A 15,046-nucleotide genomic window follows, 5' to 3' on the forward strand; every position below is an offset into this window, starting at 1 on the left:
TTATAATTCTCATTTAAAATGCACGCACTCTTGTAAATGGAAAAGTAATTCAATGTGTGTGCCTTCATGAGTGCTACCTGAGATAAAACTTGGCAAACTATTTCTGAATTCTCCACATGTTACACGTCAACTTAAATCAAAACACCTGGATGTGCCACACAGACTGTAGCAAAATTATTTTTGGATATAAAACCGAAATTTCCACTCAAGTTTTCCACATGTGCAGTCGCTACATGAAGCAGAGACTCAATGAGCTGTTACTTTGTGTTTCTGAAGGTCTTTTACAGTAGAAGATAAGTCTCGCAGCCTTGCCAAAGAGATTTATACGTCTACGCATAAATTGGGCTGACCGTTAGATCTTGATGTAAAGAACTGATGTTTGAATCATGTCTACATTTTTTCCATTCTCCACATTTTTCCTCATTAAGGCAATGCTTAAGAAAGAAAATACTTTGGAATTCGAAACTCCTCTGGGCACACACTGAATTCCTAGTAGCTGTGGTAGCAGAGACTTGACCTCACTCCTACTTAGTAAATGTCACACACACACACACACACACACACACACACACACACACACACACACACACTTTCATAAATGCAGCCCTTGTCCCGCTCAGGAAAAGAATAATCTGCACTTGTAATTCTTGAGCTCATCACCACCTGCATCTCCACTGTTAGTGACAAGCAGCTTTTTCTGAAGAATTGCTCAAAAGTCCACTGACGCAACAGTTAAAAACTAATTCATTCTAGCTTGTTTAAGAGCTTTTAGGAGCATCCACTGTGGCACTCTCTTTCTAAAAACCTTAAAGCATGACCAATGCAAAAAGCAAAACAAAAACAAACAAACACGACCAGTGCAAATTCTGAACTTATTTTAAAGGTAACAAAACAAATGAACAAGAGCACAAACTGAGAACCTGTAGAAATAAAAACCAAAGGTGTCACTACAAGCCAATGGCACGAGTTTGCCTGCATGTAACAATCACATCACTCTTCTGAAAGCATTAAAAACAAAATCAGTGGTCTGACATTTAACAGAATCTCTAAAGCTTACAGGCTAAGTGAGAGGTGTAGGGTTACTATCCTTCCTGGTTCGAAACAGTAACCTTAACATGTCTATGCAGGCTCTCACTATGTCTCTCTTGCTGGCCCAGAACTCTCTGGGTAGACAAGGCTGGCTTCACCCAGAGACCCACCAGCCTCTCCCTCCAACCCTCCCGCCCCTCGTGAGCCACTACCACAGCTGACCACTCAATGTGGCTTAAATTCAAGAAAACCAAGTTCAAATAAGCACAGCCTTAGCTCACCCTAGCCAGCAATACCTGAATCCAGAATGACCCTTCCCATAAATACCCATCTGGCCCATTTTCTACAAGCCAGCCCCCCTGCCTCTGACAGCAGCCCCAGGACCTCTGGGCACTGGACTGTCTGGAGGTTTACATTTCGCTGTCTCAGTAGTAAGAAGAATAATGTTAAACTACCAAGGTGGTCACAAGTCACGGAAGCTGCATTCTCTAAATGTAACTGCTCAAACCTCAATTGCAGTTACGGTATAAAGAGGCGGGGCCTTTCACAGGTGATCAGGTCACAGAGCCCGTAAGAGCAATATTTCAAAGGTTGAGCATCCAGCCTGCACTTACTCAAACTGGCCATGAAACCACCCATGCTTACTTTACAATTAGTTACTGAGCTCCTAAAGTAGTTCTAACTTAAATAAAATTAGCATCATCCGCCTATACATCACATTTAAAGGCTCCGAGAGTTTCGATTCAATTAACCATTCATTTCATGGTTAATGCAGCTATACTCCCCACTTCAACACTATTTGGTTGAAGGAATGCCAGCTGCAGGGATCTTTTTTTTTTAAATATTATTTTAAGCTTGTTTTTTTTTTTTTTTTTTTTTTTTTTTTGGTATTTTTTTTTTTCCAATTTTTTTTTTTTTTTTTTTATTAACTTGAGTATTTCTTATATACATTTCCAGTGTTATTCCTTTCCCGGTTTCCGGCAAACATCCCCTAATCCCTCCCCTCCCCTTCTTTATGGGTGTTCCCCTCCCCACTCTCCCCCCATTGCCGCCCTCCCCCCAACAATCTAGTTCACTGGGGGTTCAGTCTTAGCAGGACCCAGGGCTTCCCCTTCCACTGGTGCTCTTACTAGGATATTCATTGCTACCTATGAGGTCAGAGTCCAGGGTCAGTCCATGTATAGTTTAAGCTTGTTTTCTTATTGCTATTTCACAAATCAAGTTTCAATTAAAAAGGACACCCTCATCTTGAGATTCTGGATATATTCAGACTATATTTTCATTTAAGTAAACAACATTTAGACTAATAAATGTAACCATCTAGAGATGGGTTCAAACCCAGGTCATTATGGTGTCAGTAATTACCACATAATAACAAATTAGGAAGTGCAGTTACTGTTGACTAATGACTACTCCAAGAAAGTTTTGAAATCCTGACTGTTTTACTGTAGTTCATCTTAATAGTTCATCTCATTCATATATATATATATATATATTTTTTTTTTCTTTAAGACCTTTCCAGAAGGCTAGGGACAGTGTCACATGTCCTAGCACCTGGGAGGAACAGATGGGTTTTATAAGTTCCAGGCCAGCCTGTTCCTGCATAGTTACTCCTAGGATAGCCAGGGCTACATAGAACCTGTCTCAACACACACTCCCATGTTCCCCCAAAAGAATTTTCCAGGAGGGGTTGAGGGTGGAAGAGCACTTGTTTAGCATATGCAAGGCCCTGGGTTCAACTCTAGGCACTGAAAAGAAAAAGATTTTCTGGGTAAAAACAAAGCAAAACCTAGAAATCCTAATAATTGGGTCTCTTCAGCGATCCACATTGATACTCTTCATCACTGTCATAATTTAAACAGATATAATCATAGCATACATAATGCACAAACTAAAATATTAGAAATTCCATGAAATACACAGACTGAGGTGTTCTCTGACCCCGCCCCTTACTTAGGAGCTATTAGCAGTTGACAGCCACTGGAGGAGTGTTACTGAGTGGTTTTGTCTAATAAAACCTCTCATTTTGAAAGAAGTTTCTTAAGACATAGGATGTTAGGTGGAGTGTTGAAACAGTCAATCCTGCAGGAAGTGGAAAGACATTAAAACAGGAAGTGAACAACTTCATGACTTCAGAAAGTCCCTAGACTGACCAGATTCATAAGGCTTCTCCTTCCCTAAGTTTCAGCTCCATAATTTGTCACCTATGCTGGGTTGAATCGTTTTGGTGAAGCTGCCACTTGACCCCTGTGAAATGCCTATCCTTAAAATGATCAGAGACCTGTTGGCTGGGGTATGAATGATACATACATAATCAGACTTAATTTCTGTAACAAATGAGTTTATGAAGGCACACACAATAGTATACTGTTCCGTCTTAAGGAAGGAGTGTATACTGTCAGTATAAAACCCTGGGGGAACCTGGAGGACAGTATATTAAGCGAAACAAGCCAAACCCAGAATGGGAGGCACAACCTGGTAGCTCACTGATTTAGTCAAACTCACAACACAAACAACGGAAGTAGTTAGCAGGGGCTGGAAGATTTGCTGCACAATTAGGAGATACATGTCAAATAATGCAGAATTTCAACTAGATAAGAAGGAATTAGAGAGCCCTACTGTGTACCACAGTGACTACAGATAATGAAAACCTATTTTAATTATTTAACTACTTAAATGCTTAAGATTTAAGTGTGAATGTATATATGAACATGAATGCAGTTGTCCTACCCCATGAAGCCAGAAGAGAGTGTTGAACCCCCGGGAACTGAGTAGCAGGCAGTTGTGAGCTACTCAGTGTGGCCCTTCGAAGAGCAGTGTGAGCCAGCTCTCCGTGCTCCAACATATCGGATTCGTGGAATTGCTAGGAGACTGGTTTCAGTGTTCTTGCCAAAATTCACTGATAATAATATATTTTAATTGGCTTGAATAATTGCCAAATATAACTGATAATATACCCATTAACGAGCTCAATTTAGCCATTTCATGATTACACATGTTCTGTATGATAGATTAATACAACTCATGTCAGTTACAAAATTTAAAAAATTTACAAAAAAGATAAAATGCAAATTGTATTTAAAATAAAAGTTTCATACCTTGGCTTCCGGAATGCCAAACTGTATTGTTGGCATGCAAGACCCACGGTGGGAGTGTAAACGATAGGCATGAACTTTTCAACATTAGACATAAGCACACTGTAAAAGAGCTTCTCATTCCTATCTTGCAGATCCATTAACAGAAGATACCTGTGGAAATGAGACACAATTAGATCTATTTCCAATAGTCAAAATGGCTATTAGAAATCTAATTTCAACCAAGTACACAACACATCTTTAGTCAAGTAGACAGATTGGGTTCCATAGTGAGACCCTGTCTTATAAGGGAAATAGCAAAAATGTTTAGAAATATCCTTCAAGGGGCTAGGGAGCTTGCTCCATGGAAACCCGAGGATCTGCACATGCACACGTGAGGATCTGTGTTTGGATCTCTGGAATCAACGCAAAAACACCACTCAGTAGTCCACACCTATAACCCCGTGCAGGGTTACAGACAAGCAGACCCCAGAGCTCAGTAGGTTAGTCAGTCAATGTGCTCTGGGTTCAGTGAGAGACTCTGTCTCAGAAAATGAGATGGAAAACAATAGAGGAAGAGAGCCAACATCAACTCCTGGTCTCCACAACTGCATGCATGTGCATGCACACAGACATATACATACATGTGCACACACACACAAATATATACACACCATAAAACCTCATGATCTCAAAAAATAAGGACACACAAATTTGATTATTGTCATTCAAACATTACTATTATTGCTAACGTAACAATTCTGTTCAGTAGACAGACGTAGTCCCTACTTTATAAAGAGATGAGAGTATCACAGGAGAGCCTAACCACTAACTTAGGCAAGCTAATGGCTCCTTCTTCCTTCCCTTCCTTTCTTTTTTGACAGTCTGACCACATGGTCCTGGCTGGCCTAGGACTCACTTTAGACCAGGCTGGCATGGAACATATAGAGATCCACCTGGCTCTGCTTCCTGAGTGCTGAGATTAAATGAACGCACCATCATATCCAGCTGTTAATGGCCTTACTCTGGGTAGAGGCAAGTCTCTTTCTACAACACATAATCCTTTCTGTATTACCTGTAACCTTCAATAAAATTCAAACTACATTGTACAACTGAAAAATCTTGAAAAACTGTTCAATAAAAAAACTAGGCCCTTTGGAGTGATTTCTGTGTGTGAACTTAAGTATGTGAATGTGTGCAGAAAACTTGGTCTTCTCCAAAGTGCTGCTTGGAAAGGTGCTGGGAAATCAAGAAATGACATTAGCAGAAAGTGGTTAGGTCACTGGGAAAGCCATCCTCAGGAGGGAATAACAGTTCCCACAGAAGTTGCCTTCAGAGGAACTTACCTGATAAGCTGCCCCTTCCTGCCACAGTCCCACCCTGCTGTCCTGTGAATGAAACTCACACCCATGTAAGGAGCACTATACACCCATGTAGGGAGCACTATATACCCATGTAGGGAGCACTACCAAGGCCCATATTGTTCAGGACTGAAAGTCAGCATCACTCCACCAGAAGAGGGTAGCTAGAAACACTAGCCACGACCAATGATCAATTTTAGAAATGAAGACAGCAATTTTCATGGCTATTTCTTCCCTTTTTGTTAAGAATGTTTATGTTTACTTATAAATAAATAACATGGGCTGGAGAGATGGCTCAGTGGTTAAGAGCACTGACTGCACTTCCAGAGGTCCTGAGTTCAATTCCCAGCAACCACATGGTGGCTCACAACCATCTGTAATGGGATCTGATGCCCTCTTCTGGTGTGTCTGAAGACAGCTCAGAGTATTCATATAAATAAATAACATATTAAGTTATATGGGCATATATCATTTTCTCCTAGAAAAATAATCTTGAGAAAGATAAACTGAGATTAGATTATAAAAATACTTCATTCAAATATCCTAGAGAAAGTAAATGTTTAAAAAAAAATCACTGTATTTGCAAACAAATTCTTCTCAAAGTTAACTACACATTCCAAATCACGTAATAGCTCAAGTTTCTTTACAAAAGACTCTAAGAGATTCCATAAGAGAAAAATGTTCATAAATGTGTTACCTGTCGAAGTCAGAGTTCAGACGCTCGAAATTCTTAATTACTCTAAGGACCTGGATCTCCTGGTTGACGATGCAGGGCGGCAACAAGCCATGAATGTTCAGCTGTTGCCTCTCTTCCAGAGTAAAAGCCAAGTCCTGTGACAAAGAAGCAAACACTGATTTGGAGAAGACGCAGCCCACGAGCACACGGACCCGGGGGAGTGCAGGGTCTAACGCTGCTGGAGGCGCAGCCGACAACTGTGCTTAGCCATCTGCTTCCTTACCCACAGATGGGAAGATGAGAGTGGAGAACGAACATGAGCAAACAGCCTAAAACACAGAAATAAGGCCTGGGAGAGAGAACTCAGACAATGAAGTGTCCACTGTGCAAACACCAGGACCTGAGCTGTGGTGCCCAGCACTTACACACAAGTCTGGCCTGCAGCTAAGAGGGGAGACAGGTGGGCCTCCAACTGGCCAGTCAGTGAGTGACCCTGTGTCAAAAACATAAGCTTGAAAGTGATCAAGAAACGCGCCTAGTCTAACTCTGGCCTCCCCATGCATATGCACATATGTGCAATGCAAATCAAACATACATGTACATAAAGCACATATACTACATGCATGTGCATACAAAAATGAGAGATGCAATCATTAATGTTAGAAAAATATAAAAGTGAATAGTTATCTACTTTTACATGTGAACAGAAGTAGATCAGCTGACACCTGTTGCACTTGCAACTCTGAACTAGGTCAGGAAATAAACTGCAGGACTCTCAGGGACCTGATCCAACTCTCCTTCTCAGGTTATCTCCTACCATCCTTATGCAATTCTGGTTATGCTAATTTCCCCCAGAAGTCCAATGCACCATGTTCTTAATTCTTCTATGTATGACATCTTTAATAAGAATGTTCTTGACACCATGCACTTCAGACATAAAACCCAGTAGATGACTTGAAAGGTATTGGAAGGTGCTATGTAAGCTTCCAAGGAAGGGAAGCAGCCAACAGTCCTACCCAGTTGTAACAGTTATAAACCCTAACAGTCACCATCATGGTAAGATATCCCTAAGGGTACCTTGTCACACAAGCCCTCAGTAACCAACAGCTCGTAACTGGATTTAAGGCCCACTTAACTGGAAGGAAATCATTATCTAATACTAGAAATCAAGTCAATGACCAGGGGATAGTGAGGTCATGGATCTTATAGGTGAACCTACAACTGCAACTTTACTAAACCATCACAATTCCTAACTGCATTGTAAATATTTATCTTTCTACCTATAGGTAAGTATAGTATATATTTGTCCTTCTTCCCATAGGTAAGTGTAGTTCTTACACTTACCAAAGAAACTTCCCTTTGCAAGAACAGATGGACCACTTCAGAAACCAGTCAAATGCGGAGCACCCGGCCCCAACTGACCCATCTGTAACACCTAAACAAGACCTGAAGAAGTAGACCTCCAATAGACATGCTTCACCTAAGGCTCAGGGAACATCATGGAAAAGGGAGGAAAGACGGTCAGAGCCAGGGGAGCAGGAAATCTGCTGTGAGAACTTTGTCTCCGAAAAAGACAAGAAGTTCCACCCAGGACACCTTGACTATCATACAGCCACCTAAACAAGACCTGAAGAAGTAGACCTCCAATAGACATGCTAATACAGAAGGGGACAATCTCACAGGGCTCCACATAGACTGAGAACTACAAGTAACTAAGGAATGTTGGTAGGAGGAGAAATATTCCTCCCCAGGGCTGAGCCCCCAATTGGTTGCCCAATACCAAGTGGTCAGCCGTGAAGTCATAGATACAAAGTAATGTAAATGTACTCTGTGTGAGAGACAGAGACAGAGATAGAGAGACAGAGAGAGACAGAGAGACAGAGGATTACACTTTAAAGAGGTCATAATTTTGAAGGAGCAAGGAAGGAATGGGAAGGGGGAAATTGATGTAGTTATGTCCTTTTAGAAAAGGTAATCCTTACCTGCTTCTCCTCCCATCAAGACTGACCCCAAGCTTGTGCCTCTCCAAAGCCTTTCTAGGCTCATCACCTCTCTTATTCCTATGTCAGATTATCAACTTTACATAAACACAGAATAAAGCACTAATAATTATAAAAGGCTATAAAACTCCAGAACGAGCAAATAAAATAAAAATAAGAAGTTGATAGAAAAGCCAGAATGGACCAAAGGGATTTGTTGGCACACACTGTGGAATGCCAATGCAAAGAAGCCCAAGGTCATTAATACAGAGAACTGTCTGGTGGACTGGGATAAGGAATACTCCCTAGAGCATTCCCAGGGGAGACACTGAATCCTAACAGGGTTCTATTCCAAGGCTGGACTGCTGTTTCTTTGGGCCCATTCTTAAGTGCTGACATGTATGATGGTTGGTACAGTGGTTAGAATGTTTGTGGACACTCCCTAATTGATTTGTGGAAATCATTGCCTTCAGGCAGTCTCATAAGGAGGCAGAATCTTTGGAAGATGACTGGTAGTCTCCTTTATGAACAGGACTAGAATAAGATAAAGAAACCCCAGAGAGCCTGGACCCCCTTCTGTCGTGTGAGGTCACAAGATGGCTGTCTGTGACCAGGAACTGGATCCCCTCCATCATTTTAAATACCTAGTCCATAGCATTGTGCAGCTGTAGCCCCTTGTGATGCTACTGTCTGACAGTCATGATGGACAGGAACATATACACTAAATACCTAGTGACTCTGCAGACACTTCCTCTGTCCATGACTGTTCCTACAATGAGGAATGACAGTTGATGGAAGGGAAAATTGAACAGATATTCAATTGTATGTATCATATGCATATATATGAAAAAGAATAGTAACTTGGACTCTTTTCTAACACAGAAAGAGAGTGGGAGGGGGATGTAAGGCCAAAAAGAAAAAAATTCAATAAATGCAAGCATTACAGAGAAGCAAAAGCACTGAATGTTACTGCTGTGACAAGCAGCCTGCAAAAATACCAGCTGAACTATGGTGCTCTGAGATTACAGCTCATGCTCTGAGATTACAGCTCATGCTCGGAGTACTGACAGGAGCCCCTTCCTGAGTAACAGAGGCGCTCAGCCATCTTTACTCAGATAGAGCTGGCCTTCTACTTAGACTGTCCTGCATCTGATCCAACAGACCTACACTGTGAGCCATGCACCATGTAAATGAGAACGCCGTCTGGAAACCTCCCCATAGTCTTTGACGTTTAGTAACTGCAGACTCCTATGGTGTTCGCCAAATATTCACAGACCCACCAGGGCACCAACTCAACTGTTTAAAAGGGGGGGGGGTAATCTGGGAAAATAGACCAAGTTAAAAGGAAAGAGAAGATCCCATTATTGGGTTCATATCATTAAGTGTTAGCATTTTGTCTAGGTTCTACCCCACAGTTACCTGGCAACAGCCAGGAATACCTGACTTACTATAAAAGGGGCTGCTTGGGCCCTCCTCTCTCTTGCTCTTGCCTTCTTGTTCCTGCTCTGTCCTCTTGTCCCTTACCCTCTCTCTCCCATTTCTCTCCACGTGCTCATGGCCTCCTTCTCCCCCTCCCCCTGCCTTTCTCTGTCTCTACTATCTTCTCAACTCCCCTCTCCATGTCCTGAATAAACTCTATTCTATATTATACTATCTTGTGGCTGGTCCCTCAGGAGGAAGGAATGCCTTCCCCACACCTTACCAAACCTCCAACAAACATATCCCTCTCTACCTTTTTATAAAACACAACAGGAAGCAGCAGCAGCAGCAGGAGGAGGAGGAGGAGTAGGAGGAGGAGGAGGAGGAGGAGGAGGAGGAGGAGGAGGAGGAGGAGAGGAGAAGGAGAAGAGAAGGAGAAGGAGAAGGAGAAGGAGAAGGAGAAGGAGAAAAGGAGAAGGAGAAGGAGAAAAGGAGAAGGAGAAGGAGGAGGAGGAGAAGGAGAAGGAGAAGAAGGAGGAGGAGGAGGAGGAGGAGGAGGAAAGAAAGAAAGAAAGAAAGAAAGAAAGAAAGAAAGAAAGAAAGAAAGAAAGAAAAGGAAGGAAGAAAGAAAGAAACAAATCTTAGAATCCCTGAAACTTTTAGAATAAATTATTTTAGTTAACCATAGCCTTTATTTGCCATATTAGTAGAGGCATCATTTAAAAACCATTTTATAGAAAGTTAGAAACAAGTCAGCCATGTCTAGACCCGAGAATGCAGCATTTCAAAGAAGCTGTATGATCATGTTACCTGCGAAGCAAACGATGACTTCTGAGTACATACAGGGTCTCATCTGCATCTAACCTCTCAAATGTGTCAAGTAGTTGAGAGGTTAAATGTCCACATATAGACCAGGTTTTCTGGCCCCCTATGGCCCTCACCTCTCAGAACAATCTGAGGTTTCTTCCTTCTTTTCTTACTCCTTCAAGACTCTTGAATCACTAGGCAGCAGAAGGGCACTGTTTCACTTAAGGGGCAGCAAACAAAGTGACTCTTCTCTCTTCCCCATAGCTTCCTGAGTAATCTAAGCCTGTTATGTAGAAATGCTAGCAGGAGGGCTTGTGTTAGCAGCTCTGTGCAAACACCTGATAACTGAGGGATATGCAGGAGTGATTCGCTGACTCAGCAGAAACAATTCAGAAAACAAACGGCATCCAGTCTTCTGCAATGGCCTGCTCTAATGCTCCCAGAGAACTTGCATGGTTTGGACTCACTTGTCTCAGAGTTATAACTAAAACTAAACCAAGCTGACTTATTAATAACAAATGACTCATTAATGTGTTTAAGAGCACTGAAATAGAGTATAAATGACTATGTTTGTTTATCTAGTGCCTAGAATACTACTTGACACTTAATAAATAACCCACAAATTATGAATGAATTCAACAATTTCTGTAACTGCATACTATTTTTTTCTTTCATGGAAAAGCAATATTACAAACCAGAAAAGCAAGTGAAAGGTAACAAGCAGAGAGAGACTTCACCTAAAGGGAACTCAAGTGCTCGATAGAGAAGATGAACAAGATGCCTTCGTGCCTAGAGTACTATGCAGTTACACTCAGGAAAAGAAGTGAGGTACCTAACACTGGAGTATCCATGCCCATGAAGACAAGTTGCTCCATACCCTGCAGCACTCACCACACACAGGCAAGGGCCTCCATCCCTCTAGATTTAATGTGACTGCAAGTAATTTGACCAGTCAAGCTTTTTAAAAAATGTTTCCTCATATTTAAAATACTTTAGAATTTTGGAAAATAGTATCAACATACATATACCAGAGGAGAATTTATATTTTTATTAGTTATTATTCTAAATCAAATAAATGAAATTGAAGCTAGGCACATGTCTCTAATTCCAGCATGAGAGAAGCTAAGGCAGGAGAATTGTAAAGTCAATTCTTGCAGAGACTACATAACAAGATCCTGTTTCAAAACAAGTAAAGAATTTTAAGAGGCGGCAAAATTGAGCTTTAATTTTTATTGTCATATTTTGAATTTACACATTTTATATCTACAAAAAGAGAAGCATTCACCCCCCCAAAGTGTTTAGAGTCCCCTAAATTATTAAATTACTTTTCTAATTCTAATTAAAACATATGATTTTTTTCCTACTGGTATGCAATTTTATTTCCTGTGTTTATATGTTGGTATATATTATGTATGGGGTGTACATGTGTGTACAGATGCATGTGACACACCTGTGCATGTGCATAAACAACATAGACCACACTGATTATATTGTTTAGTGGCTCTTTTCCACCTTATGTTTGAGACGGTCTCTCACTGAACCTGGAACTCATCAATTTGCAGGCTGGCCTCTGAGCTCCAGGGATTTTCTGTCTCTACCTGTAGGTTGATGTCTATGCAGGTGAGGGCTGGCACAAGTCAGGTCAAGGCCATGATTGGACAGTAAAAATAAGGTGGAGGTAAAGGTTTTGTAAGGTGGGAGGGTGGGGCAAGGAAAGAGAATCAAGATGGGGCGGGGAAGATGACCCAGATCCGGGTGGTCTTGAATTGCCAAGGTCGGTGGGATGGATTTCTGTAGGTAAATATACCTTATCTAGGTGGGCGGTTTATATCCTTATCAACTGGTTGTGAGTTTATTGTATGGATGTATTGTGGAGTGAGAATTTAACACATAAGTCTAATACATGGGTTGCAGTTTGTTGAGTCTTGATTTTAACCAGTTGTTGGGAGTTTATACCATAGCTATTAAGGGCGGGTGCTGGGAATGTAAACAGAGCAGTGGCAGAGAGTTGGGAGAGGGAAGCCACCACTGGGACAAGGGGGTGGATGCTGGAAATGTGAACAGAGTCCACAGTAAGAGAGCCACGAGATAGGTGGTCTCTGTATGAAACTGGTGTGGCAGCCACTGCCTGGGTCAGAGAGTACTTGAGGGCAGAAGAGAGCCACTGAGATAAATTAGCATTAGTTCCAATGGCCCACTGGAGCCAGAACTAGCAAAAGCGTGACCACCAGAGTATGTATGGAAACCATTCCACCCCAAATCTACCTCCAATCAGTGCTAAGGTTAGAGACGTGCATCAATATGCTCAACATTTTTACATGGGTGTTGAAGACTCAAACTTATTTAGGCACCTAACTGAACATCTCCCCTGGCTCCTCAATTCTCTCAGTTCTTAAGAGTTTTTTTTCCCCTGGGTGGGGGGAGGGGAATAATTAAGGATTTAGACTCAGGGTATAGTGCCCATGTAATTCCAGCATGCCATAGAGGGACCAAAGCAGTAAGATTTCAAGGACAGAGCCAGTTGTGTTGTATGACTTTCCAGGCAGAGGAAGGTGGATCTGAATGACTTTCAGGTCAGCCTGATCTACAGCTAGTTTTATCCAGTCCAGACAGGGCTGCACAGTGATATCCTGCCTTTAAGAATAAATAAATAAGAAATATGTTCAAAGCCAGTCTGAGCTACAGAGACTCAGTCTCAAAAAAGAAAAATTCCCCCATATTGCAAAAATTTGTTAAGGTGACATATAGCCTAACCAGTAAGCTGCAGATCAGTAAGAGGCTCTGTCTCAAAAAGAGGTGGATGATCCTGAGGTTGCCTCTGGCCTCCACATCTATGCACAAACACACGCGTGTGTTCTCTCTCTCTCTCTCTCTCTCTCTCTCTCTCTCTCTCTCTCTCTGTCACACACACACACACACACACACACACACACACACACACACACACACACACAAAGTCTTGAGCCAGACTTGTTTACACTTCAGCTACTAGGCCTGAAGAACAAAATAGTAAGATATCTAAAAAAGACGCAAATAAAAAGATTTATTTTAAACTGCACATATTTGTCAACATATACATTATATTTTCTTGATACAATTTGTTTTTAATAAACATATCACATGTTTTTAAATATTTTCAGTATAATTAGTTTTGTTTGTAATATGTGCACTGTTTATTTTAAATAGTGATTTTAAGTATATGCACTTAAACTGTTAAGGGGCTTCTGGCCTTCATCAAGAACTTCTGCAGAAAATGGTGCTGTAGATCTTAAAGGACACATACCTCTGACATGATAAACCCAGAAATTCCACAAGCATCTTCTTCCACAGGGCCACAGCTGCCATGTGTAAAAACTGTCTCTGACTGCACTTAGCTACTTCATTGAGCTCATGAAAACTCCATTAGTCAGAGGTCATCATATGTATGCAATACATACATACATACATACATACATACATACATACATACATACGTATAGACACATATATCTGAGATTTAGTAATTATAAGAGAACTATAATTGGCCCGCATGTCTACCAGGGCAGAAAAGCCACAGTGCTACCTCTAGCAAGGGGCAGACAGGGGAGTCAGTGGTATTGTATCCACTTAAAAGCCAAAAGGGCAAGATCCTTGAAATCTTTCAGTTTAAGTTTAAAAGATTAGGAAGAAAAGAGAAGAAAAGAGAACCTGTTGCCAGCTCAAAGACAGGCAGAGGAGGCTCTTCCAACCTAGTCTTTATTCCATTCAGACCTCTGGCTAATGAATGAGGCTCTCCAACAGCAGAAAGGAGAAATCTGTTCCACTCAATTCGAAAGTTAATCTCATCCACAAATACCCTAAGAATCCTGACTGACCAAATGTCTGGGCACCCTGTGGCCCAGGCACCCAGTTAACTGTCACACGCGGCCAATATTTTCCAACAAGTTATCTGTTGAATCCGTGCTTGCAATGCTGTGCTGGCTACACTTTGCTGCTGTTATAAAACCACATGAACATAAGCAACATGGGAAGAAAAGGTTTAACTTACATCCAATGGCCAAGGTGGGAAGTCAAGGCAAGAACCTGGGACAGCAACTGAAGGAGAATCCATGGAGAATGCTGCTTATCAGCTTGTTTCCTCTGGCTTGCTCAGTTACTTCATACATCCCAGGCCAGTGTGCCCAGGAATAGCACCCCCATCAATTAACAATCAAGAAAATGACCCACAGACATACCCAGCCAGATGGAAGCAAATGCCCACCAGAGGTCTCTCTTCTCAGGTATGCCAAATTGATAAGCAAGATTAGCTATAACAAGTGATTAAATGCAAAACACCAATAGCACGTGAGGTGTGGCCCACAATATTACAATTAAGGGAACCAAACAGGATATTTTAATAAGAAGTACACAAATTACACTAAAATAACCAATGTGGTCCCTTCAGGTGTGTTAGGCTTTCTGTTGGCTGTGATCAAACATCATGACCATAAACAACTTGGGGAGGAAAGGGTTTATGTCACCTTACAACTGCAAGGTGACACTCTATTGATGAGGGAAGTCAGGACAGGAATCAGACAGGGGTGGAACCTGGGGGCAGGAGCTGATGCAGAGGCCATGGAGAAGTGGCTTGCTCAGCCTGCTTCCTTATAGCGCTCAGGACCACCAGGCAAAAACGACACACCCACAATCAGCTGGGCTCTCCCATACCATGGTCAATCAAGA

At 41.6% G+C, this 15,046-nt stretch overlaps 1 protein-coding gene across 1 annotated transcript in view; it reads right to left on the minus strand.

Moving 5' to 3' along the window:
• Nucleotides 1–15,046, minus strand: part of Me1 (malic enzyme 1) — a 113,461-nt gene that overhangs the window by 90,843 nt on the left and 7,572 nt on the right. The window contains exons 2-3 of the mRNA XM_032909690.1: nt 6,162–6,295; nt 4,128–4,277 (exon numbers count right to left, since the gene is read on the minus strand). Of these exons, the coding sequence (XP_032765581.1) occupies nt 4,128–4,277; nt 6,162–6,295 (284 nt within the window). The remainder of the gene's footprint in view (nt 1–4,127; nt 4,278–6,161; nt 6,296–15,046) is intronic.

The sequence above is a fragment of the Rattus rattus genome, chromosome 8, assembly GCF_011064425.1.
Source record: "Rattus rattus isolate New Zealand chromosome 8, Rrattus_CSIRO_v1, whole genome shotgun sequence".
In the NCBI taxonomy this organism is placed as follows: Eukaryota; Metazoa; Chordata; class Mammalia; order Rodentia; family Muridae; genus Rattus; species Rattus rattus.